The sequence below is a fragment of the Balaenoptera physalus genome, assembly GCF_965194825.1.
Source record: "Balaenoptera physalus genome assembly, chromosome: 12".
NCBI classification, from domain to species: domain Eukaryota; kingdom Metazoa; phylum Chordata; class Mammalia; order Artiodactyla; family Balaenopteridae; genus Balaenoptera; species Balaenoptera physalus.
Genome location: NC_138897.1, coordinates 20606825 through 20634552, shown reverse-complemented (window position 1 = coordinate 20634552; position 27728 = coordinate 20606825). Strand labels below are relative to the sequence as shown.

At 34.8% G+C, this 27728-nt stretch overlaps 1 protein-coding gene across 9 annotated transcripts; it reads left to right on the top strand.

The window, feature by feature from the left end:
- Window positions 1–23: 23 nt before the first annotated feature.
- Window positions 24–27728, top strand: POLI (DNA polymerase iota). 9 transcript variants are annotated; one of them, XM_082416569.1, is made up of 10 exons: window positions 24–223; window positions 1645–1767; window positions 3782–3946; window positions 9565–9717; window positions 11890–12126; window positions 12931–13109; window positions 13938–14026; window positions 16305–16435; window positions 21343–21548; window positions 23510–27728. In XM_082416569.1, the coding sequence occupies exons 1-10, from the start codon at window positions 145–147 to the stop codon at window positions 24329–24331; spliced, it is 2184 nt and encodes a 727-aa protein (XP_082272695.1). In that variant the 5' UTR covers window positions 24–144; the 3' UTR covers window positions 24332–27728. The 9 variants fall into 9 exon arrangements, with proteins under 9 accessions (XP_082272695.1, XP_082272690.1, XP_082272689.1 ...); XM_082416563.1 differs by having other exon boundaries at window positions 70–184; XM_082416562.1 differs by having other exon boundaries at window positions 121–279.

Genomic DNA, 27728 nt, shown 5'->3' with positions numbered 1-27728 from the left:
CCAGCCCGGAGCGGCTTCCCTGGAGACCGGGCGGAAGCGGTCGGAAGCTGCCCTGCGGTTGGCCGCTGGGGCGGGACGCAGAAGCAGGGGGTGGAGCCCGTGGAGGAAGGCGACCGCGACGAGGAAGAGGACGCGGCTCGGGTCATGGAGCGGGCCGAGGCGGGGGCAGCCGGCAGCTCGCCGGGTGCGCTGGGGTCTGAGGAGCCCGGCGGCCTCCCTTGGTGTAAATGAGCAGCGCGGGGCGGGCGGACTTCCGGGGCAGTGGCGGCGGCCGTTGGGGTGCGACCGTCCCGCCCGGCTCGGGTCCTTTCGTCTTCCCGGCTCCGCTGAGAGAGCTGCCCTTCGCTGCCCGGTGTTTTGAGGCCAAGATCCCGAGAGGGATTTTTTTGCCCAGTAGGAGTAGGGTGGGCGCGTCCGTTGGTTAATCGAGGGTGCATTTGTAATCCCTCAAACAGCCCAGTGAAAGCGGAAGAGTCCTCGGCCGCCTAAAGGTTGCAGAAGCGGGGAACTTGTCGCCCGTTTGGCAAAGGTTGGGGCCCGGGCTCAGCCCAGACGGGAAGGGACGGCTCAGCTCGGAACCGGGGACGAGGCACGTCTGCAGTGGCCGCCTCTCCGGTGACCCACTTCCAGCCTCTGGACCCTACTTTGCACCGCGCCACCCCCCGGGCCTGGGGCCAAGGCTCTCCTTCCCTGCCTCCTAGACCCCCGCCCCCCTTCTTAAAAACTTAAATTTTGGAATGATTTTAGATTTACAGAGATGCACAGATAGCTTTTCCTAACTTTAATATCTTACATCACCATGATACGTTTGTCAAAACTAAGAAAGTAACATTGGCATACTATTAATGAAAGGACAGGCTTTATTCAGATTTTGCCAGTTTTTTTCCACTTAATTTTTTTCTGTTCCGGGCTCCAAACCAGAAAACCACATTGCATTTAGCCTGCCTTGTTTTTAACTGGTGTTAAGAGCTGGAATCTCCTCTGTCTTATCCCTCTGCCCCTTCCCTCAAGACATGAACTACTTTTTAAAATCCAGGAAATATTTACTCTGTCTTTCAATTTAGCAAGTATTTATTGGTAGTCTGTTATATGCCAGGCTCTGTTTTAGGTATTGGGTATTCAGCATTGAACCAGCTAATCTTGATCTCATATGGGAGCTAAATGTGGTCCATTGGGACCCATAGGTTCTGTCTTGTGCTGCTTTGTATTTCAGATTATTTTTTTAATTTAAGGACATGCCACTTAGAATACTTTTTAAGTTGGTTGAAAGGTCAGTGTTTAAACTTTTCTGCCCCTTGCAACTTACTCTAAATTTTCCCATAAACTTCCAAGTCCTAGGATTACCTCTTGCAATCTTCCATTATTGATAAATTTTTTTCCTTAAATTTATTACTATCCTGAGAAAAATATAGTATACAAAGAAATAGTAACTAAACAGGACTGAAGACTCTACTGTGGGTGGAGCTTCTTTCATGTCTTTGTAATTTTTAGATGCTTTGACACGTGATAAATCCAGGAAAAAAACTTTAAAAATCACTCTGCATTCTTCTTTCTCAGTTGCCATGTTTTAAGGGGCTGGCAGTTGCTCGGAGACGATAAGCAGCCTGAATGTATTTTTATATTTCTTTGCATATCGTGCCGCAGTCCATGATCAAGTGGTGCCAGCAGGAGGTTCTTCCTCTAGAGTCATAGTACACGTGGATCTGGATTGCTTTTACGCACAAGTAGAAATGATCTCAAATCCAGAGCTAAAGGGCAAACCTTTAGGTAATTCTGGAGTTTGATACTGTTTTCTTTGTATCACAGTATTCGTTATTTATTGTGTTTATTATGTTATGATTTATTAACCATATTAATAAATGTTGGAAGCAGTTCTGTGATGCTTTATAGATAGTAATCTTTGCTTCACTACAGGTGTAAACTTTATAAGCCTCGTTTAATCAATGGTGAATGTGACACAAGTAGAATAGTTAACCAAACGGATGAACAGAGAGACCATGATAAACTTTTAGTCTTTTTCTCAATGTTTGAAATTTTACAACCATCTTATCTCAAGAACAATCTCTTTTATTAATTTTAATGGAAGTTGTCATTTATTCTCCCACTTTTGAAATTAACTCTTGAATTGTGTAACATTCGACAAAATAGTTGGATTTTGCACAGAACCCAAAATGTTAAGGCATACAGTACAAGCTTTCCATAAAATCATAAGTATCTTTTAAAATAAAAGGCAAAGAAAAATTTTACATTGGGGATTTACTTACTATTATGTTGGCTTTAAAAAAAAAAACTTTCTTTTTTTATTATATCTTAAATTGGAAAAGTAATTTAAATTTCTAAAGATTTCTTTTATGCATGTAGTAAGGATTTATCTTTTAGTAAAATCATAAAGAGCAATTTTGGTTCACCTGCTGCTTCCCTCTGGTGTCTATTTTGGTTTTGCTAAGTCCCCAATTCAACTCAGCCTAGTTGATTTACTAAGGAACAGAGGGATGACTGATGACTAGTTTTTGGTATGCCAAGGTCAGTCTAGGATCTTTAAAATTAAGTCTGTTAAGGAGTTAGGATTAGGAGACCTCAATTTTCTTCTGAAGGCATTTCTAACTAGTAGCATGGTAACAAGATGTTCTGTAAGTAATGATTAGTAAAAAGGTATTGTGTAATGAAGATGCAGGAATGAATGATTACCAGGAACTGAGGGATATAATGCTGAAAGTTTCTAGGAGAAAGCATCATAGTCTTTCATTTATACTCAGCAAATACATGACTACTTAACTTGGGCTGGTGACATAATGGTGAGTCCATTAATCCTGCATTAAAAGACTTCTTTTTTAGTTAAGGAAGTTACTAATCTGATTTTTTACATAGTTCACTGGTGAATCATAAATTATTACTTTTGACCCAGTGATTCTATTTTTGGGCATAATCTGATATATCAAAAATGTATGAAATAATGTTTCTTTGCCTTGTTTATAGTATCAAGATTTTAGAAACAAAATGTCTTACATTAGGGGAATGGACATAACCTTTTTTTCCCCATCTACATATTTGTGTTTTACATATTTTAGATGAACGTTACTTCAATAGTGGTAAACAAGTAGTCAACTTGTGTAAAGAGAAAAGCAAATAATTTTAGCAATTTTAAGCTACCAGAAAACTAGAATTTCTAAACAGTCTGTAGATGATCATAACTTAATCATTTTGATAAGGAGGGGGCTCATAATGCCACCTCTCTGTCTATAATCTTTTCTGCAGATTACTATGAAGAACAGTTCAATAATTAGAACACTGATTGGGGGAGATCCCTAGTAATTGCTGTAGGTTGGCACTTGTAACAGAACATTGCTTTATATTCATTGGAAAGTTACTCAGAAGACAAGTTAGGTTTTCTAGCAGCAACCGGTAGTTAATTGTACTCAGTTATTTTCATCTGCTTTATTTTTTGATAAAACATGGCCTAGAGTTATATATAAAGTTATATAGAGTTAATTCAATATAACTTAATTTGGTTTTGTATTGTTTGAAAAAAATCCTCAGAGGATTTTATTTGTATCTTTTTGCAGAAGACTTCATAGAATTGCTGGTTTGTGGAAATTTTTGTTAAATTGTACTTCATAGAACTTTGATGAATGGAGGCTGTATTTTTTAACTGAGAGCTTTTTATTCTTATCAAAACAGATGGTATTACAACTTACAATTATAATATGGAATAAGTAAAATATATTTTAATTTTAATTTTTAATCCTGCTCAATTTTCTCATAAAATACTTATTTCTTATAGGGGTTCAGCAGAAATATTTGGTGGTTACCTGCAACTATGAAGCTAGGAAACTTGGAGTTAAGAAACTTATGAATGTCAGAGATGCAAAAGAAAAGTGTCCACAACTAGTATTAGTTAACGGAGAAGACTTGACTCGTTACAGAGAGATATCATATAAGGTTACAGGTACAGATTATGGGCAATATACTTTCAGCATTAATTTTTATATAGGATGCCTGTTAACTACATGAATCTTTCAATAAATGTAAAATGCATAAGTCAGTTTCCTTTTATTTTGGGGCTTTCCCATTTTAAAAAAATTTATATGAGAATGACTTAATATATTATGAGTAATGGTGACAAAAATGTATAGTTGGAAGGAATTTGAACTCTGTCATGCTGATGTTTACATAAATATGAGAAAATGTAAAAAAAATTTTAAAGTGAGAAAATGGGAGACAATAAACCAAAAAGAACCAGATATTTTTAATTATAAATTTAAATGCCAAGTTTAAATGAACTATGAAGAAATATGCTGTACTCTAATGCACTAATGGTAGTTGAGAGAGGCTTCTGTAATGTTTGATTAACATAATTAAAAACCAATTTGTTAGGAAGTATTAGCAAAGATGAGTATATTTTTTTCTTTGATTTTATGTATATATTAAATATTTCAGTGTAGATAAACTCCCCCTTACTAAGGTTTGGGTTTGAATCTTAGTGTTTTAGTAAATTACAGGAAAAATGAAACCATGTGTTGTACTGGCATATGGCAAATATATACAGTTTTAAAATGTATAAGGATCAGCTTTTTATTTATCTTGTTTGCTATTGTTTTTGTTTACTTGTTCTTTGGTTATTTGTAGCAGTTTTCAGATGAAAGCATTAAATATAATATCCAAGACCTCTTACGAAGAAAAAGAAACTTAAGAAAAATGGACAAAGGATATGAATAGGCAATTAACAAAAAGCAAATTCAACAATGTGGAAAAAGAATGCTCAAATTCATTAGTACTAAAAATAAGAATGTGAGAAAAAGTAGAAACAAAGTATTACAGCCTTTTCAAGAAAGCAATCTAGAAACATTTTTTGAAATTAAAGATACCTATTATGTTCTTTAACCCAATAATATCACTGCTGGGGATTTATCTAATAGAACTAAAATAATGTATATGTACAAGAATGTCTCTTGTAGCATGGTTCATAATTGCTAAAAATATGGAATGAAAACAATTGCTCATCAGGATGAGAATGGCTAAATAAACTAAGACTTCTCTATTATAGAATATTATATGGCCATTAAAAAGAATGCTTTGTGCTGTACTGTTTGACTCATAGAGATATGCCTTGTTGAGTAAAAGGCAAGATGCAAAAACCAGTATCAGGTTTTTCCATATGTGTAAAACAATGACCCAAACCCCTTCTGCCACATGTGTATATATGTCTACGTGTGAATAGACAATGTGCACAATTATGTGTGTGTATCTGAATACTCAGAAGTTAATTTTTACTGTACATAGAAGAGATGATATAATACAGACAGTGTGCATCTTGCCTTTGTTCTTGGTGATATTTCATCTCATTCATATAGCTCTTCCTCATTCTTTTTAATGCCTGCACAGTATTCTGTTGTATTTTGTCCCAAACTTATTTAACCATTCCTTTACTGACACGAAGACAGTATGTCCCACTTTATGCCCATTGTCCCTACGTAATTATTAATAGCACCTCCTTTTATTCAAAAGATATCTTGTAAATTATGTGGTTTCCCTGATAGTGAGGGATTATTTCTCTGTTACCAACTTTTTGCTCTTCCAAATATATGCTTCAGTAGACATTTTCATACAGAAATTTTCACATACTTTCATGAAGATATCCTTAAAGTAAGTTCCTAAAGTTTAATTGCTAGATCAAAGATAATTTGCATTAGAAATTTTGAATACTGCTATATGTTGCACTTGAGGTTGTCCCAACATATTGCTAGTATGTATGACAGTATTAGATATTCATAAAGATTTTGCCTATAGGTAGAAAAAATAGTAAATCATTGTTTTGATTTGCATTTCTGTATAAGTAAGTGTGAGCATTTTTTCATGTATTTTTGGTCATTTATATATGTTTTCTGTGAATGGCCTTTTCACTTGGGCCCGTTTTTATTTAGATTGCTCCTGTCTTTTCTGATTAGTTTGTGTCATTGTTTGGGGAAGTTAAGGAAATTAACCCTTTGATGGCCATGTGTTATAAATATATTTCCAATTTGTGTTTCATCTTTTTTACTTTTCCAATTTGTGTTTTGGCTGACATTATGGTGTCAGACTTATCAGTCTTTCTCTTATGATTTCTGTGCCACTGCAACTCTTCACAGTGAAAATATCACTGGAAATTCAATGAGTAAATCTCAGTTTTTATGCTAATTCTTAACCTATAAAGTAGTATCTTGAAAGAATTAATAATGCACTAATATAATAACAATAAATATTCTAAGCATGATTTATGCATCGATAAAATGTTATTTTGTTAATTTTTCTCATGGTATTTTCTGAGTTGAAATAGGAACATAGCCTAATAGTCCTATACTGAATTTATTTCAGACCTATTTATGATGTATAACCTTATTGTTTATTTCATATTTTTATTCTGCAGTATTACATTTTTGTCTAGTTTTTTCTCTAATTATAACTCCTCTCTTTGGCCTTTTGTAATCATATGTTTAATAAATGCCTCTTGTTTATGGAGTTGACAAGTTGACAGCAAAAACGAGGTTAACTTCAGGAATGGATAAGTGATTTATTCCTATGACCTAGTAATAGAACCAATACAATCAATCAATATTCAGCGATCCACCAGCTTTGTGCATGATTCTGTACTTAACTTGCTTTTCTCCTTAGCACTTAACTTGTTCTTTGTTTTTTATATAGTATTGTTTTTTGTTTTTTTTTTTTTTTTTAATTTGTGACCCAAGATGTGATCTATCCTGGAGAATGTTCCGTGCGCACTTGAGAAGAACGTGTAATCTGCTGTTTTTGGATGGAATGTCCTATATATATCAATTAAATCTATCTGGTCTATTGTGTCATTTAAAGCTTCTGTTTCCTTATTTATTTTCATTTTGGATGATCTGTCCATTGGTGTAAGTGAAGTGTTAAAGTCCCCCACTATTATTGTGTTACTGTCGATTTCCTCTTTTATAGCTGTTAGCAGTTGCCTTATATATTGAGGTGCTCCTATGTTGGGTGCATATATATTTATAATTGTTATATCTTCTTCTTGGATTGATCCCTGGATCATTATGTAGTGTCCTTCCTTGTCTCTTGTAACATTCTTTATTTTAAAGTCTATTTTATCTGATATGAGTATAGCTACTCCAGCTTTCTTTTGATTTCCATTTGCATGGAATATCTTTTTCCATCCCCTAACTTTCAGTCTGTATGTGTCCCTAGGTCTAAAGTGGGTCTCTTGTAGACAGCATATATATGGGTCCTGTTTTTGTATCCATTCAGCCAGTCTATGTCTTTTGGTTGGGGCGTTTAATCCATTCACGTTTAAGGTAATTATCGACATGTATGTTCCTATGACCATTTTCTTAATTGTTTTGGGTTTGTTTTTGTAGGTCCTTTTCTTCTCTTGTGTTTCCCACTTAGAGAAGTTCCTTTAGCATTTGTTGTAGAGCTGGTTTGGTGGTGCTGAATTCTCTTAGCTTTTGCTTGTCTGTAAAGCTTTTGATTTCTCCATCAAATCTAAATGAGATCCTTGCCGGGTAGAGTAATCTTGGTTGTAGGTTCTTCCCTTTCATCACTTTAAGTATATCATGCCACTCCCTTCTGGCTTGCAGAGTTTCTGCTGAGAAATCAGCTGTTAACCTTATGGGAGTTCCCTTGTATGTTATTTGTCGTTTTTCCCTTGCTGCTTTCAATAATTTTTCTTTGTCTTTAATTTTTGCCACTTTGATTACTATGTGTCTCGGCGTGTTTCTCCTTGGGTTTATTCTGTATGGGACTCTCTGCGCTTCCTGGACTTGGGTGGCTATTTCCTTTCCCATGTTAGGGAAGTTTTCGACTATAATCTCTTCAAATATTTTCTCTGGTCCTCTCTCTCTCTCTTCTCCTTCTGGGACCCCTATAATGCGAATGTTGTTGCGTTTAATGTTGTCCCAGAGGTCTCTTAGGCTGTCTTCATTTCTTTTAATTCTTTTTTCTTTAGTATGTTCCACAGCAGTGAATTCCACCATTCTGTCTTCCAGGTCACTTATCCGTTCTTCTGCCTCAGTTATTCTGCTATTGATTCCTTCTAGTGTAGTTTTCATTTCAGTTATTGTATTGGTCATCTCTGTTTGTTTGTTCTTTAATTCTTCTAGGTCTTTGTTAATCATTTCTTGCATCTTCTCAATCTTTGCCTCCATTCTTATTCCGAGGTCCTGGATCATCTTCACTATCATTATTCTGAATTCTTTCTCTGGAAGGTTGCCTGTCTCCACTTCATTTAGTTGTTTTTCTGGGGTTTTTTCTTGTTCCTTCATCTGGTACATAGCCCTCTGCCTTTTCATCTTGTCTATCTTTCTGTAACTGTGGTTTTTGGTCCACAGGCTGCAGGATTGTAGTTTTTCTTGCTTCTGCTGTCTGCCCTCTGGTGGTTGAGGCTATCTAAGAGGCTTGATGGTAGGCTCTGGTGGTGGGTAGAGCTGACTGTTGCTGTCTATAGTATTGTTTTGATAAACTTTTATTTTCTATCTGTTACTGCTGGATATCAGGTATATACTTTTGGGGAAGAAAAGCAGAAATTGATGAGGGAAATTCAAAAGAATCTTTTTATATGGTCAGACACATTGTCAGTTTTTCCTCAGAGTAGATATATGGTTTTCTCTAGGTAGGTTGAAAGTGCTTTTTGGTGGTCACCAGATCACACTGTTATCTTTATTAATTGTTTTCTCCTGCTGTTATCAGTGTTGGCGTCAATAAAACAGAGCTTTCATATTATAGGACTTTAAGAACCTATGCATTTTTATATAATAAGAGGCTAATAATTTGTTTTCTGCCATCCAGCTGGTATCATAGGTGATTCAGAGAGAAGTGAAAATTCTTCTTAATGATTTCAAATTATTAGTTTTAATCCTAAAAATGAGAATCGATAAGTCTTTTTGAACTTATTTCAAATCTTGGTTCAGCTCAATTTAGTAAACATTTGAGTTATGGACTAGGCATTGTGCTAGAGGCTGGACATTCAAATACATGTAAGTCATGGTCCATCTCTGCCCTTAAGGAATGTGCTGGAGGGTAACTAATCAAAAAATATTGCATTGTAGTATATTTTGAAAATTAAGTAACTTTTCTCTGTGGATTAGTATTAACTGGAAATTTAAAATTTTATTTTGTTTTGCCTTTTAAAAATTCCTACGAAAAACATAGCTAGAATATATTATTACTTGTTTTTACTTCTCTAAGCAGACTGTAATTTATTCTTTGACCTACTGCTTCAAGATCATAATTAGCTATAAGCATTGATAATTAATGCACTGCAGATAGAGAAATTATAGGTATAGGAGATTGAGAAACTTATTGCTATGAGTATCTGCCCAGGAAATGTTATTTTTAGACTTATTTTGTTGGAAAATATTGCCTTTACCCAGAATGTGGTACAGAAAAAAAAAATCCCAGTTAACTGAGGACTTTATTAAAGATATTATGGGACTGTGAATATATGTAAAACCTTTAACAACATATTTTGTTATTTTTTTAAGCATAAAAGAGTTAAATCTATTCTAGTTATAACTTCAGTTACATCTGTGTTCCAATGTTATTTTAATTTAGAGTTGTTGGAAGAATTTAGTCCAATTGTTGAGAGACTCGGGTTTGATGAAAATTTTGTGGATCTAACAGAAATGGTTGAGAAGAGACTAGAGCAGCTTCAAAGTGATGAACCCTCAGCACTGACTGTGTTGGGTCATGTATACGATAATCAGCGTAAGTGGGTTCTTATTCATTCTATTTAGTAACTAAAAGTATCTACATTTCTTAATGTTCAGTCAGTTCAGAGAGCCGATTATGTCTTTCTGAAAGTATTCTGGCTTTTGTTGGATATATTAGCCATATTTCAACAGTCTAAGATGATTAAAATCAGGTATTGCTATTCCATATTAAATAGGCAGAAAATGGTATTTTGATGACATGTAGCTCAGTGCTTTGTGCACTTTTCATTTCTCTGACACAGTCCTGTATTACAGTTTTTATTTTATTTTTTTATTTTTTGGCTACGTTGCATCTTCGTTGCTGTGCACAGGCTTTCTCTAGTTGTGGTGAGTGGGGCTACTCTTTGTTGCGGTGCGTGGGCTTCTCATTGCAGTGGCTTCTCTTGTTGCGGAGCACGGGCTCTAGGTGCACAGGCTTCAGTAGTTGTGGCACGCGGGCTCAGTAGTTGTGGCTCGCGGGCTCTAGAGTGCAGACTCAGTAGTTGTGGCGCACGGGCTTAGTTGCTCTGTGGCCTGTGGGATCTTCCCGGACCGGGGATCGAACCCGTGTTCCCTGCATTGGCAGGCGGATTCTTAACCACTGCGCCACTAGGGAAGTCCCTGTGTTATCGTTTTTAAAGAGGATGACTCTTTAGGTCATCCTTAAGTTACAGGAGTTGGCTTTTTAGAGTAATTTTTGATTTTGTTAAAACCATTTTTAAGCAAAATTTTATAGGTAGACTCAATTTGCCTTTGCTGCCTCTTTGCTTGCTCACTTCTATTCTCCCAAGGCACAAAGACCCTCCCAAGTTAGCCCTTGTGGAAGCTTGTCCAGGCCTACCTGCCATCTTCTGCAAGCTCATATTTAATCAGTTCAAATAATCTTTGCCAACTCTTAGCAAGAAAACAGAATGGTTCCTCTCCTTCGCGTATTAAAGTATGAATGACTGATGGTATTTCCAGGGGTATTTGCATTTGCAAATAAGCTGCAATCAACCCTACTGAATATCTAATTAGGTTTTCAAACATCTTGTGACTGCTGGTGACTTCCAAATCATACCACGTAGAAGGCAAGCTACTCTGCTTTTCTCTAAGACTTGTCCTGACATACTTGCTCATAGGTCTCAGCCAGCATGTGCTTTCTCTTATCGCCCTTTTTTGAGAGCTGGTGGATCAATCTCCAGTCATTATCCACCTCCCGGATATTAAAGAAGAAAAGAAGTAGAGCTGCCATTCTGACTTAGAAGAAGATATGAAGCTTTCATGTGTCTTTTGTACCTGTGCTCTTTTGTCACTTACAAGGTCTGGGTAGCAAGAAGGTTCCAAATGTGTTTCTGTGTAATTTTTAAAGCAAACTTAGATTCTATTTGTTAGAACATATTACAGAGAGCTAGGTCTTATATCCTAAAATATCTAATTCTTCATGAATTCTTCTTTCTCCTCCACGTAAGATTGTGTTAAAAAATTTTTTTAAACCTACAGAAAAGTTGACAGAATGATACAATGAGAACAGTCATTATGCCCTTCCTTGTAGATACTCCCATTGTTATCATTTTGCCACATTTGCTTTATCTTGCTGTTTATTGATTGGTTGATAGGTTGTTGAGCCACTATTACAGACATCATAACATTTGAAATGTAAATACTCCTGAGATTAAGGACTGTCTCATATAACTCTAATGTCATTTTCACACCTAAGAAAATTTGTTTCTATATAATTTCCCTATACTTTTAATAAAAGATCTCTTAAACTATAAACAAATCCAAAATTGTTTTTAATAGCACATACCACTAGTGTGTAAAGTTTAGATTCAGATCTTTAAAGCTGTAATGTTAGCTTTATCATTAATGTCACACTTTTACTTCTATGCTTACTTCCAGATAAACATGAGTAAAAGTTCTACTAATGTCTGTCGGAATTTTTTATGAGAGATCAGTTTTCGTAATCTGTTAATCATTCAGCACTCCCAGTATGCATTTGCTATCACAGGCCTTGGAATTCACTTGTGGTAGTTACTTTACAGAATTCCTGTGAAGGACAAGAGAGATTAGTTAAGTGTGTAGCAGTATGGTGGTGGGGAAGGGGGTTGGATATAGATTAAGCCCTTTATCTTTTTAAAACTCATTTGTTAAAAAGAAAATTAAAATTTGTGATGGTGACTTTTAACAACATTGGCTGTTTTTATAGCTATAAACCTGCATGACATCTTGCACATCAGACTACTTATTGGATCTCAGATTGCAGCTGAGATGCGGGAAGCCATGTATAATCAGTTGGGTCTCACAGGCTGTGCTGGAGTGGCTTCTAATAAACTATTGGCAAAATTAGTGTCTGGCATCTTTAAACCAAATCAGCAAACACTCTTACTACCTGAAAGTTCTCAAGATCTCATTCATAGTTTGAACCACATAAAGGAAATGCCTGGTAAGACAAATATATTTGAAAAATATATATTGGTTTTATTGTATTTCTTTAAGTTTAAAAATTACAGCCACGGGTAATTAATTCTTAGAACCTGTGTACTTGGCTCTTGGTGAAAACCAAAAAACCTGATGTTTTCTGGAGGGAATCTATATTAGGAATCTATATTTATGAAAGTATTTTCCTAGTTCTACCTACTTTTGTATAGTTTGAATATGATCATGAAAGTTATAACCTGGAAACGTATGGTCCTTTATCACAGCATTAATTTTTTTCCTGTGCTAAAGTATGACTGAGTTTTGGTGCAAGAACTTTGTCATAGGAGTTTCGCTAATGAGAAGATTTGTTCGCTTTCTGGCTCAAAGTTGTATTTGGGATGGTTACTACCTCCAGATATAAATGTGTGGTATTGTGTATAGAAATCAAGTTAGCTAATAATTAGCAAATGGTAATGAATTTTAATTGCTGTAGTGACAGTCTTTCTATACATGAATAATAACTATGATTCTTCAGTACTTCCACATTGTTATGTAACAGGTGGTAAAAATTTCATTTTATCAATATCAAGACAGCATTTATTGGTTGTCTCCTTATTCATTATATTATACTATGGTTGTTAGGTTTTCGAGGTGGTTCATAACTCAGAGGCCTTGAGCAGAACAATAACCTAATTTTTAATAAAGTTTGAGCTTAACAAAATACCAATTATGGTATCAAAACTTGTGGTTGATATCTTTATAATATTTTAATTAGCTAATTTTAAAGAGAAAAACTATTGTAACACCGTATGCATTTCTTTTTGCTTAGGTATTGGCTATAAAACTAGCAAACGTCTGGAAGCACTGGGTATCAGTAGTGTGCGTGATCTTCAAACCGTTTCATCCAAAATATTAGAAAAGGAATTAGGAATTTCAGTTGCTCAGCGTATCCAGAAGCTCAGTTTTGGAGAGGATAACTCTCCTGTGACACCCTCAGGACCACCTCAGGTACGTGACGATGATGTTTATTTTAATTGAATACTGGTTGTCACATTATTTGAGATAAAGATTCCTAGTTTTACTACTTTGTTCTTACTATTTTAATTTGCGTTTTAGGTTAGTACATGATCCCTTTCCTATGAGAAGGCTATTTATTATAGTAGATTAATAAATATTCTTAAATTGAATCTAAGAATTAGTATTTAAGTCTCAAGTTAGCCACTTTGATTGAATACTACTTAATTTTAATAGCCTATATTGTATACAGGAGGCAAAATATTATAATTTTTAACAATCTTGTTTTCAGAGTAGTCTAATGGTTTAGGAGATGGAGAAAGGTATAATCACCCAGATAACATTGATTAATTTTTTTCCTGAGGGATAATAATATATACATTATCCCATTTAATCTTCACAATGAATCTTCCCGGTAGGTAGTACTATTGTTTGTTCATACCTTTTCCCCCTCCCTTACTCCCTCTTCCTCCCATTATTTTTTTAAGATGAAGATACTGTACTTTAGAAAGGTTAAATAACTTGCCCAAGGTTAAACTCAGATTCAAGTCCTAGGAGATTAAGAGCCTCACTGTAATCGTACAGTAAAGCTTGGCATTGGTACTAGAGCTTTGTAATTTTCTTGACTTCCAGTGCACTTTCTAGTGGAGTACAATAACTTGCAGATAAAAAGATTTAATGTAAAAGTGAACTAAATGGCTCAAACTAAGTACATGAAGTAAGTTAGTAAAGAATGTGTTGAATATTTATTTGACATATACCCTGATAATTGGATATGTTTATTTGGGTTTATATTAATCCTTATTTGTGCTTCTTTGGTAGTCCTTTAGTGAGGAAGATTCATTTAAATGTTCATCAGAAGTTGAAGCTAAAAATAAGATTGAAGAACTACTTGCTAGTCTTTTGAACAGGTGATTTTTCCATTTTGCCATATCATCTTATAGATTCTGTGTCTAGTACATGGAAAGAATACTTGATGTTCTATCTTGGAACTTACCAATTAACTGGAAACTAAACATGCAAAGATAGATCATTATAAAGTAACATGTTTGTAACTAAATTTAATTTACGTACTTCCATTGGTCTTAATTTTAGTAACATTGTGGTTTACTGTGGATCTTAAGCTGCTGATCATTAACCTAAGGGAGTTTTATGCGTATCTCTAGAATCGCTGCACCTATAAACTTTGTGATGATTGAGGATAGGAAATTGATGGAGAAAGCAGAAGAACCCTTTTATCTCCTGTGCCTCGGACCATGTGAAAGAAAATGGAGTCAGATGAAGGAATAGCTTAATGTGATTATGTGTGAGCAGTGAGAGTGATTGTGGTTATGTGCAGGGTTACTGGCCTATAAATACATGAAGACTGTCAGTTGGGATTATGAGTATACAAATAGCATTGCATAAACTGAACAAGACATTTAGTTTTCTGATGCTTCTTTGCCATCATATATCTATTTCTCAATACTCCATTTCTTTTCCTCCCATTTCTTTGATTTCTCAAAGTGGGGTGTCAGGGGTCTAACAGTTTTGGGTAGGTGTGCTTCTGTAATGATGCTAGGATGGTTAATGTGACTAGAGAAGATAGTTTTTGGATGGCTGTAACTCTCAGAAAACTGATAAAGTGAAATTTCCTTCAACTTTGCTGTCACATGCATTGAAATCCCATGTCTTGAGCAGGGCCGTGCCGCTCATCGTTTGCTGCATGCAGCTGGCTGGCTATATGACCCAGCTGCAGTGATATGACTCAGGCTGAGCCTGTGAGTATGCTAGTGAAACTGGGTTATCTGCTTTGTTTCAGCTAAGTATAAGACTACTGTGAAATGCCTGGTCAGTGGAAAAAGTTGTTCAAATAGAGAAACCACAAGAAGTATACGTTTTATAGGTTCTCTTATTTGAAGCATCAACCCAGAAATGAGTCTAGATGCTCTAAACCTGTGAAATAACTATTAACCATTTCTCTTTGTCTCTGCTTGGCATTCCCTTTTCTACATAGTAGCCCCTTATATCAGTGACTGAGTTGTATAATGCCATCTAAGTAACTGGCAAAAAAAATAATTGCGTGTGTGTGAATGTTCTCAAGCATATGATGATTAATACTATAGATATGTAAGAGGTATAAAATCATACATCTAGGCACTGGTCCATTAATCCATGCTCTAGGCACTGGTCTTAAGATTGCTTAGAGTATAACCTTTTTCTAGTATGTCTTAATTAGTTATAGGAACCAAATTACACTCTTTGAGTTGCATATTAACTTAATAGAACTGGAAGATATTTAAACTAGTAACATGTTTACAGGAACCATTTAAGATATTATCTTAAAGCAGCAATCAAGAAGTTTTGTGATAAAGCAATAAGAAAAAAATTGTTTACTACAAAAATCCAAATTTTCTAATTCAAAATCAATTTGAGTATGTTTAATAATACTTATATTTTATGTTTGTGACGCATATAGAAAGGAAAATGTTATTCTTTGATGACATTTATTTTCTCTAGTAATTAGATTTTCTGCTTTATAAGCGGATTTTCCATGTCATTAAAAGTTTTGTTTTCAACACTAAAACCAAGATTATTTGTATGGAACACTTTTTAAGATGCATGGACAAGTACTTACCTTCCTAAATATAGTGTATAATTAATCTTTCACATTATTTCTCTAATGCCATATAACGGTGATATTACTGATTCCCTTGGATCTATTTGAGGAATGCTTTTTGACAGAAATAATCTCATTAAAATTTTTTTTCTTTTTGTAATCTTATTTTTTTTATGCGTGTAAAAAAATTGTCATTTTTTATATATTTGCTTCTGTCAGTAAATGATTCTCTGTTTCTTAAATTTCCTGCTGATTTTAATATGTTGCTTTTAGTTATGTTTTGGATTTGGATTGTAAAATGGCTTGTTATTATTATATCTTATCTCTGTTCTTTTTCTGATAGCACTCAATTCTGCATGAGACCTGAGAGCCTTATTTAAGTTTCAGAGCTTTATTATGTAGACTTTGTGAAGTTTGCTTGAACTATTCAGGGACCTTTATTGCCTACTGCCTAATTATCAACTGTATTTATAATTGTTAACAGTTACTAAATCTGGCACATTTAGGTAAATGAGGTATATTGGACCATTAAAAAAACTTTAGATAATACTTTTTCTAATTCCTTGCTTCCTCTTTCTCTTTATTTTTAGAGTCTGCCAAGATGGAAGGAAGCCACATACAATAAGATTAATAATCCGTCGGTATTCATCTGAGAAGCACTATAACCGTGAGAGTCGTCAGTGCCCAATTCCATCCCACATAATTCAGAAGTTAGGGATAGGTAATGGACTAATTTTCTGATAATTTAATTGGCAGGTCGAACTCTTAAAAAAACAAACTTTGAGTTAGAAATATGATCCAAAGATGGGTAGTCTTCACAGGGAGTTAGTGAACTATTAAATACTTTTATTCTATATGAAATTTTCACTAGAAAACTTTGTTGTTTTTTAATAGATATTAAAAGTAAAGACTCAGGAATGCTTCCCAACTCCAGAGAAAACAAAACTATGGTAATTAATTACATAGCATGAGAGAACTTCTTTATGGGCATTTAGATTGTTTCCAGTTTTTGACTGTTACAAAAAATGGTGCTGTGAACATTTGTGTGCAAATCATTGGGCAAATATATGCTTTTGTTCATCTTGGGTAGATTACAAGGAGTGGAATTCCTGGGTTGTATGGTAAAGTTGAACTCTAAACTGACAAATTTTTTTCCAAAGTGAGTATAACAATGTAGATTTTCACCAACAAAGTATAGAGGGTTCCAGTTTTTTCATATTCTCATTGACATTTAGTACTGTCATTTTCTTTTATTATACTCATTCTCATTACTGTGTAATGGTATTTCATTGTTTTGGTTTTTTCTTCTTATATGGATAATACTTTTGATATCATCTAAAATATCCTGGCCTAACCTAAAGGTCATAGATATTTCCTCTTACGTTTTCTTTCAGAAATTTTATAGTTTTAAGATTTATACTTAGATCCACTTTGAATTAATTTTTATGTGTTGTGTAAAGTAAGAGTCTTAGTTCCTTCTTTTCCCTGTGGGTATCCAGTTGTTCCACAGAATTTGTTGAAAAGAATGTTCTTTCCCCTTTGAATTGCCATAGCACCTTTGTCAAAAACTAATTGACCATAAATGTAAGGGTTTATTTTTGACCTTCTTATTCCATTGATCTATATGTTTATCCTTATACCAGTTCTACCCTGCCTTGATACTTTGTTGTAAGTTTTGAAATTAGGTAGTATAAGTTCTCTAGCTTTGTTCTTTTATGGATAAGAATTTGATTTCTTTATTTGCTATAAGTTTATTCTAATTTTCTGTTCATTTTGAGTCAGTTTTGGTCATTTGTATCTTCTAGGAATGTATGCATTTCATCCAAGTTGTCTAATTTGTTGTCATGAAGTTGTTAATATTCCCTTATAATCCTAATTTTTGTAGGGTCTATAGTGATGTCCTCTCTTTCATTCTTGATTTTGGTAATTTGTGTATTCTTTTTTTTCCCTTGGTCATTCTAGCAAAGGTTTATCAGTTTTGTTAATCTTTTCCAAGATTCAACTTTTGGTGTCATTGATTTCTCAATTGTCTTTCTACTTTCTATTTCATTTATTTCTGCTCTGATCTTTGTTATTTCCTTCTTTCTGCTTGCTTTAGGTTTAATTTGCCTTTCCACTCCTGGTTTCTTAAGATGGAAGCTTACATTATTTATTTTATACTTACTTTCTTTTCTAGTAATTCAAGTTTAAAGTTATACATTTCCTTCTAAGCAGTGCTTTAGCTGCATTCCATAAATTTTGTTGTGTTTCTTTTTCATTATGGCTAAAATAGTTCTAATATCCATTGTGATTTCCTCCTTGACCCTTAAACTTATTTAGAAATTTGCTGTTTAATTTCCAAATATTTGATTATTTTTCAAATTTCTTTTTGTTGCTGATTTCCATTTTGATTTTAGTTGATCAGAGAACATACTTAAAGTAACTTCAGTCCTTTTACATATATTGTGCCTTATTTTGTTGCCTAGCATATGGTCTATCCTGGAGAATGTTCCATTTGCATTTGAAAAGAAGAGTTGAGCAACACTATCAAACCATTCTGCTTAACTAAAATTTATGGACTACTTCTCCAAAATAGCATTTTTGAACGACAGTTTGTCTGGATATATAATCCTTTACTGGTTTCTTTCTGTACTTTGAATATAGTATTCCATTGCTTTCTGGTTTTCATTATTTTTGATGAGGAGGCAGCTGTTAATAGTTTAATCAGGAGAGATTCCTGTTAATAGTTCCAATCAAGAGAGAAAAACCACACAGAAATTTGAACAGGGAAAGTTTCAAAGAATTACTAAATTATGATAGGGGAGTGACTATAAAGATATAAAGATACTCTAAGAGGTCCCTGAGGGCTAAGGAAAAGTATCCAAGGAAGGGCAAACTTGGAAAAGAGAGTCCTCTTACCCCTCAAGGAGAAGGTATGGTTGCAGAACACTGAATGGTAGAGAAATCCTTTGAGTTACCTGGCCCAGAGCTGGTCCATAGTTATTGGGCAAAGAGAATACCACCCTCTGATCTGCAGATGAGCTGAGGCTGATTGGTGGGTGCACAGGGGGTGTTGGGATGTTGGGAGTTTGCTCACTGGCAGGGCAGCGCACGAGCTGGGGTACGCAGGTGTCCATGTTGGGAGGGCTTCTGTTAACAATCCTCCAGGATGTGGGCAAGCTGAGACTGGTAGGTGTTTGTGCTGAAGGAATCTTCATTCTCCTGCTAGTGCAAAGGTGGAGGGTATGGTGCCTGCATAGGAAGAGCTGGAGGAAACAACCCTCTGTGGCATACGCAAGTCAAGCCTATTAGGTGGGTATGCAGGAAGAGTCAGGGTGCTGTTTATGGCACAGGCCTGGTATGTGCAGTGTTTGAGTTGCTAGTGCCATGGTAACATGGTCACTAGGCTTGGACTGGGGCTGGAGGTTGCTGAGGGACTGAGCGTTCCACACACATGTGGTCTGGCGAGCACTATTGGATATTTCCACACATATGTACTGCACACAGACCATGTTACGGGAGCAAGAAAAGGTAAATGACAGTACATCGGAACCAGGAAGAGAAACACCCTGTCTCCTTTAATGGTCCTCCAGTTCTCTCTACTGACAAAACTTAACAGTTGAGTTCAATGTAAAAAAAATTTTAGAGTCCAATGCATTATCACACAGCAGTTACTGAAGGGTGATTTGTAGCTGAGAGGCAATAAATTGTTACCAGGCACAGTTGTATTGTTGTTCTCCTTTATGTGATGAGTTATTTACCTCTCTGTCTTTTTCAGCAGTTTGACTATGGTATATCTAAGTGGTGTGTGTGTGTGTGTGTGTGTGTGTGTGTGTGTGTGTGTGTGTGTTTATCCTACTTGGGATTTATTGAGATTCTTAATTCTGTAGACTAAATTTTTAAATGAAATATGGGGAGTTTGGGGCTCTTATTTCTTCAAATATTCTTTCTTTCCTTCTTTTTCTTTCCTTCTGGGACTCTCATTGCACATATGATGGTATGCTTGATAATAATGTCCTATAGGTGTGTGCAATTCTATTCATTTTTCTTCAGGCTTTTTTCTTCTTTATCAGATTAGATCATTTCTTTTGAGCTGTATTCAAGTTCTCTGATTCATCTGTCACCTCAAAACTGTTGTTACACATCTAGTGATTTTGTTGTTGTTGTTTTGGTTACTATACTTTATAACTCTGGAATTTCCATTTGTTTTGTTTTGTTTGTATGTTTGATTCTGTTTCTTTATTGAGACTCCCTCTTTTTTGGTAGTGGTTATCATATCTTACTTTAATTCCTTAAAATGATTTTCTTTAATTCTTTGAAAATATCTATAATAACAACTTTGAAGTCTTTGCTAAATTGAACTTAAAGTCAGTTTCTATTGACTGCTTTTTCCGCCTGAGTATGAATCACATTCCTGTTTTCTTTGTATGTATTGTAATATTTTGTTGAAAATTGGACTAGGTAATGTATTCTAGAAACTCTGGATTTGGATTTTTTTTCCCTGTGGGCTTTTTTTTCCTTTTCTTTCTTTGTAACCTGTCTGGACTTAAGCTGCAAAATCTACCTCCCCTGTGATGTGTTGCCCCTGATCTCTCTGCTTAACTTTTTTTCTTTTTTTAAATTTAAATTTAAATTTTTAATTTTGTCTTCTTAGGAGGTTACCCTGTGTCTGCATAGTTTGGTGGTTAGACAATAATTGGTCAAAGGTTTGCTCAAATACTACAGCCTGGAAGGCTTTCATTTTCTGTCAACAAACAAGTGCTTGGGTTGGAGAGCACTTTCAAAATTTAGGCCTTTTTCAAGTCTGCCTTGGCTTTTATCTTCGGCTAGTCCCTCTTGCATCTCCCCTGGTATGCTTGTTGCCATTCTGGTGAGAGACATGTGGAAAGCTTGGCTCTTCTCTGTGTGTGCAGCTCTCAGTCAGCTGGGGTTGTGAGGAGAGCTTATCTAGTCCCTCTGTGGTTCTCTCATTTCCAGATCTCCGGGTTAAATTTATGGCTGGTCCACTGATCTTTCACTCATCCCAACCACAGTTGCAACCCCAGGCTCAAGAGCTATGTGATTTCCTTTGTTTCCTACCAAGTTAGTTCATTTTTGTGGCAACACTGCTGGGTGTGGGCTTTTGCCCTCTACCTCAAATCAGGTCAGTCCTTTCTGGCAGCAAAGCTTCCGGCTTTCACAGCCAGCCTCATCCTGGTAAAACTACTATACAAACTGTACTGTGTAAATGGGGATACAAGCAACTCCAACCAATAAGGCTGCTGTCCCCACTTTATTACCTAAATTTAGCAGCTTTTCATAAATCAGTGCTTCTCACTTTATTTGCCTTTGGTTCATTCCAGAATCTCAGAATGATTATTTTTGACCATTTTGTTCAGTTTTATTTTAATTTTATGGGGAGATTTTCTGACCTCATCATTCTCCCATAACTAAAAGTTCCATATTTCAAATCTTCTGAAAACCTTAACTCATTTGGCAGTTGGTGTTAGTGTTGAGATGTCCCAGTTCAGTAAATAATGTCAAGATGTCCCAATGATATCTATTTAGGATTTTAACTTCTTAATCTAAGCAATATAAATTAGATTAAGCTCTTAATATTCATTATGATATAATGTGTTTAGATATTGTCTTCTTAAACATTTTATTTAGGAAATTATGATGTGATGACCCCAATGGTTGATGTACTTATGAAACTTTTTCGAAATATGGTGAATGTGAAGATGCCATTTCATCTTACCCTTTTAAGTGTGTGCTTCTGCAACCTTAAAGCCCTAAATACTGCTAAGAAAGGGACTATTGATTATTATTTAACACCATCATTATCAACAACTTCACGCTCTGGCAAGCACAGTTTTGTAAGTACACTGTTACTGGATTTGTATGGTTAAATTAGAGATATAAATTTGTGTTTAACTGATATAATTTAGAGATTCTTTTGGGTGATATGATTTGAATGACTTACTTGTAATAGTGCCTTTCATATTATGGTTTCTAGCCTTAAGTATATTGTACTGTGATCTAAGAATAAAACATAAACGTCGCTGGATAAAAGAGAAAACCTTGATAGAGGTTCTCTGTTTTGGAACTGTTAAAACATTTTATAACAGTATATAGGAATATGATGATTAGCTCATATGAAAATATTTTCAAATACTGGAAATCTAATCTTGTTGTCAATTTATACATAAGCTACCAGCGACAGCCCCCCCCAAATGTCTCTGTTCAAATATTTAAATTTTCTTGGTTTTGAAATTACATAAAATTCTGTTAGCAATATTGATAGAATATGACTCCTCATTTTACAATTGTAGAAATTAAGAGTGTGGCAATAGAGAGGCAGAGGCTAGTCATATTTTCACATGACTAAAAGAAAATGCAAACTTCTGTTTACCAAATGCTTTAAAAAATAATCATCTTTTACTAAATTGTTTATGCCTACAATTAACTCTTAATTTTATTTTATTTATTTATCTATAAATTTTATTTATTATTTATCTTTGGCTGCATTGGGTCTTCATTGCTCCGTGCGGACTTTCTCTAGTTGTAGCAAGCGGGGGCTACTCTTCGTTGCGGTGCGTGGGCTTCTCATTGCAGTGGCTCCTCTTGTTGCAGAGCATGGACTCTAGGTGCGTGGGCTTCAGTAGTTGTGGCACATGGGCTCAGTAGTTGTGGCTCATGGGCTCTAGAGTGCAGGCTCAGTAGTTGTGGCACATGGGCTTAGTTGCTCCGCTGCAGTGGGATCTTCCTGGACCAGGGATCGAACCCATGTCCCCTGCACTGGCAGGCAGATTCTTAACCACTGTGCCACCAGGGAAGTCCAACTCTTAATTTTAAATGTTTTTATTATTTTCTTTAGTTTTATTGTTTAATCAGTCATTATAATTTTAGTAATATTTTCATTTACATTTAAGCTTATAATGAGAACAGAATAGTGTTATGGAAATACTGAATTAGTGCCCTTCAAATTACTTTTTTTCAGTGACCCTTTTTATTCTGTTTATTAACTGACATTTAAAAAGATGTTTACTTTTTACTTTTTAATTAGTCTGTAGAATGAGAATTAAAGGTTTTTCATTCACAGTAGTATTAGAGAGGCAAACATAAGTGAAAGTACCTTGTACATGTCTGGCTCACAGTTCGTGCTCAATAAAAACAATGACCCAAATCTCTTCTTTTACTTTTTGGAAGTTACTAATGTGTTGATGTTTCCTGAATTATATTTGACTATCTGTACATTTTTATGGTGCTTGAACTAGAGGGAAAATTAGGCAAATTAAAATAGAAGGTGTTTTAAAATTTTTATTTCATGTAAATATAGAATAATGCTACATCTTAATAATGATACTGGGTTTTTACCATAGAAGTATTTTTTTTCTTTCTGTTAAATGTTACACTTCAAAATAGGGAATTTTAGAAAACCAGCCCTTGATGCTATCTGTGCATATACATATATTTTAGATACCCTTGGTATCATTTTATTTTTATAGGCCACCAGTCTTTTTATTCACAGAATTGGAAGTTTGAATACATGATTGTTTAGGTCCTTTCCAGGTTTCCAGTACATACCTACCTTCTGGCTCAGTGCTATCTAGGAAGGAAGCCATCTTCCTGGAATAGTGAGTAAAGATCCACACAGTTGTGTGACTAATTGTGGTGGATTGATCATTTCTAGTTGTTTGGAACTGGCCAAAAGGATTGAAGTTACGGAGTAGGATAGAAACATGTTGGTCGGATAATAGCTACAATCACACTTCAGCAGCATGAATGTTTAAAAGATATCAGTTATCTAAATTTTTCTGTTATCCTTGTATTCTAGAAAATGAAAGACACTCATATGGAGGATTTTTCTAAAGACAAGGAAACAAATTGGGATTTTCTACCAACTGGAAGAATTGAAAGTACAAGAACTGGGGAGTCTCCACCAGATACTACAAGTTTTTCTAAAGAAAAAGACAGTAACGAATTTCCACTCTCCTCACTTCCTGAGGGTATTGACCAAGAGGTCTTTAAGCAACTTCCAGTAGATATTCAAGAAGAAATCCTTTCTGGAAAATCTAGAGAAAAAGTTCAAGGGAAAGGAAGTTTGAGTTGTCCATTACATGCTTCTAGAGGAGTATTATCTTTCTTTTCTACAAAACAAATGCAAGATGGTTCCTTAAATCCTAGGGATCATTTATCCAATACCAAACAGATATCCTCTGTATCTCCCTGTGAACCAGGAACATCAGGCTTAAATAGCAGTAGTTCCTCTTATGTGTCTAACCAAAAGGATTATTCACATTATATAGACAGTAGCTTAAAAGATGAACTAATGAGTCAAGGACCTAAAGAGTCTCAAGGATTCCACTTTTCAAAAACAGACCCTGCTGTATCTGTTTTCCATTCATTTCCAAATTTGCAGAGTGAGCAACTTTTCTCCAAAACCTGCACTACAGACAGCCATAAACAACCGATGGCAACAGTCTTTATTCATGAAGGACTTACAGAAAATAGAGAGCAAGATTCTACCGAAGAGAAAGTTACTTTTCCTTCTGACATTGATCCTGAAGTTTTCTATGAACTACCAGAAGAGGTACAAAAAGAACTGTTGGCTGATTGGAAGAGAACAGGATCAGATTTCCACACTGTACATAAATAAGCATGCTCAGAAAAAAGGGAAAGACCATTGTTCTCAGATTAACAGTTTATTAAGCTCTTCTAAATTAAACACTAATACTTTCAATAATGTAGAAACACAACATAAAATGTTCCAGATAAAGCAAACAAAGTTATGGGAAGTAAATTCTGACACAAAGCATAAAAATATTCATAACAGAAATAATGTAACATATTACCTTCCTCTTATTTCTAAAGCTATTTTATATTGCTTTTCAATAAAAAGAATATCATGGTCAGCATTAGTACATTTTCCATTCATTGTGGAAACATTGGGAGGAAGATATATATGACTGTATATAAAAAATAGGGTGCCCAAATCATTGGTATGCTGTACCAAAAAGCAGGTTTTTTCTATGAATTATGGAGTTGCTCAAGAAATTCACCTCATTAGGAAATAGCTATAAGAAATTCTATTGCCAACTAACCTGCTAAAAATGTATATGTCTTTGACTGAAGTACTATGTACCATTCGATAAGTTGATTTAAAAACAATACCAAAGCAGTGTATATTCAATTAATGGTTCTTTGTATACCTAGAACCTACCACAATGCCTGGCATACAGAGGGGGCTCAGTAAGTATTGAATGAATGAGTTGTGTGGCAGAGGCCCAGCGGGGAATTGGGCTGGGGAGTGTATTTGTTGTAAAGAACTAGAAGGAACTCTCCATACAAGTTGATTAAGGGAAGGATGACACTAGAAATTCAAAGTGATAGGTCTTTAAGAATGTCAGATAATGGAAGAAGTCCATTTCCTCTGGCCAGTCTGTAGGGTCTAAAAACAATGGATTAGGTGTGTTTTAATCTTCTCTACAATTTTGTAGATGAAGATTTGGAGATGAGATTAAGGATATCATACCCACAACAAATATACACAGTGACTAAATTGATGGGTATCCTATTTCTCCCATTGTTGTTGCGTTCCCCTTTTGCCTTCCAGATTAAGAATCAGATATAAGCTTGTGGACATTTTATAATTTGCAAGACATAGGGGATGTTTCTAGAAGACAACAAAGTGTGGGTCAGCACTGGTTTGGAGGAGGTCTGTTCTCAAGTTTATATCCTTTCCAGATATAAGAAAGAAAGGATGATAAAAATAAAATGTACAAACATGAATAAAAGTTGTTTAAAAATATTTTCTTCCTGGTGAGGACTTTTAATTAGTTTTAGATTTCTTGACATCTGAAAATTCCCTAACTATCAAGGATTTTTAACAGGGAGTTTGGGGTTATCAAAAACAATAACTTGGATCAAGAATGTCAGAAATTATTTACCATGCAAATATTTAGTGCTTAGGATCAAAGACTATAGAATTTTCTACATGCAGTATTCTGGTAAGGTAGTTAAAATTCATGAAGGAGTATATTACTTTTTTAGATAATACATTTTTACAAAGTTTCTAATAATCCTTGTAATTTTTTCAGCCAGAAATCATTGGACAACTGGAAAGTTAGAAAAAAAAAAAAAAAAGGTTAAGAAAAGTAAAGTAAACAGTTTGGGACAGTTTAAAAAGAGAAAATAAAGTAGTAAAAAGTACACTTTCTTAAGTGAGAATGCAAGGGGTATATCACCGCTCTGCTATTTATTTATTCTGTGGCCTTAAGTTGGTCTTTCAACATCTTTGTGCCTCAGCATCTGACTTTTTAGGTTACCTTTTTATCTCTGTCTACTTTTAATAAAATAATCTTTTTTCTTTGGTGTTCTACAGGTTTACTGTAATGTTTGGAGATGTGAATTTCTTTTTATTTATTCTTGGTGTATGCTGGCTTTCTGTATCTTTCAATTCATTTTAGTTCTGTTAAATTTTTAGCCACTCTTCAAATATTGCTTCTCTATTCTTCTAGGACTCTGATTGCACAAATTATGGACTTTCTTACTCTATCATGTCCTTTAATCTTTCATATTTTTCATCATCTTGTTTATCTGTGCTGCATTTTGGTTAATTGCATCAGCTCTGTGTCTTATTTAGTAATTCATTTTTCAGCAATGTCTGATCGATTTAAAAACACTAATGATGGTATTAATGTCAATAATTATATTCTTTATTTTATTCTTTTTCTAATCTTCCTGTTTATTCATTATAGTCTCTTGTAAGTCCATTTCTAATTTTAAAATTTTCATAAATATTTCATATTCTATTTCTGATTATTTCAGTATTTTAAGTCTTATAAGTCTAAATTTTTGTGTGTACCATTGTGTACTAAATATTGTTGTGTACTATTTTGGCTTGTTTTCTTTAGTGTGTGACTAAGCTAAATCTGTGGGAAAACAAAGGACCTAAATTGTGTATGCTTCCCTTCAGATGTGATTTTGCATTTGCTTCCAGTGAGGCAGTACCAAACCCATTGGCACCACTGTAGCCCCGGCAAGGTTCCTGACTGAATGCAGTTTGTCTTTGTCTTATTTTCAGCACCCAGACAAGTTTGTTTCTTGCCTGGTACTTCCTGCTCCTTTCCTGCTTTTGTTTCAACTCAATTTTTTTCCCCCGTGTGAGTGTAGAGGGATGGAACCTGGAAATTTCTCTTATATAGCACAACCCAGCAATGAATTAAATCGTTTGTTTTCTTCAGAAGCTAGTGTTTTGTATTGGGAGAACACTTAAGAGTATCTGTCCCACCATAGTGCAGAAGTGCAAGTCTGTTTGGATTTACTTTTTCCATCTTATTTTGTGCTTTATTTTTTTCTTTTTCTATGCTATGCTTCTTTCCCATCCTTATCCCTTTCCTGTCTTCCTTTTGGATTGGTTGAATTTTCTATTTTCCTTCTACTGATTTGAAATTTAAACATTCTAAGTTTTTGATTATCCTTAAAAATTTAACATACTTAACATCTAAAAATTGTATATATCTGTACCCTCTTTCCAAACGACACAAAGATGTTAAAATATATTAATTTTAATCAAATTCCTCTAGTTCTTTATATAACCTCCAAATTGGATATTGTTAGTATTTTATATAGTTAATGTTTGGGTGTGCTCACATGTTTATCTTGGGGGGGGGCTCACCTTTTTTTCTTGTATTGCAGATGTTTCTTCAACGTAGAATTATTTTTACTTTCTGAAATTACGTCTTCAAAACTGTGGGTTTAGGATTGACTTCTCTTGGGTTGTTTTAAAATACATTTACTTTTATCTTTGGAGCTCTGCAGTTTTTACTATATGTCAAAATATATATTTATTTTTATCATGCTTGGGATTTGGGTGCTTTCTGAATCTGCAGATTTATGTCTTTCTTCGAATCTGGATTAATATCAATATTTTAAAATTTCTATTGTGAAATATGTGTACAGAAAAGTACATAAATGAATGGACATGTTAATGGGTAATCATAAGTAAAAACTATGTAACTATCCAGGTCAAGAAATAAAATATATCAAGGGAT

Bases quoted from the DNA above. Each gene is read 5' to 3' on its own strand.
- POLI (XM_082416561.1), top strand. From the start codon at position 1,162: ATGTGGTCCATTGGGACCCATAGGTTCTGTCTTGTGCTGCTTTGTATT. The intron at 12,127-12,930 runs GTAAGACAAATA...CTTTTTGCTTAG, and splicing joins CCACATAAAGGAAATGCCTG to GTATTGGCTATAAAACTAGC. The intron at 14,027-16,304 runs GTGATTTTTCCA...CTTTATTTTTAG, and splicing joins CTTGCTAGTCTTTTGAACAG to AGTCTGCCAAGATGGAAGGA.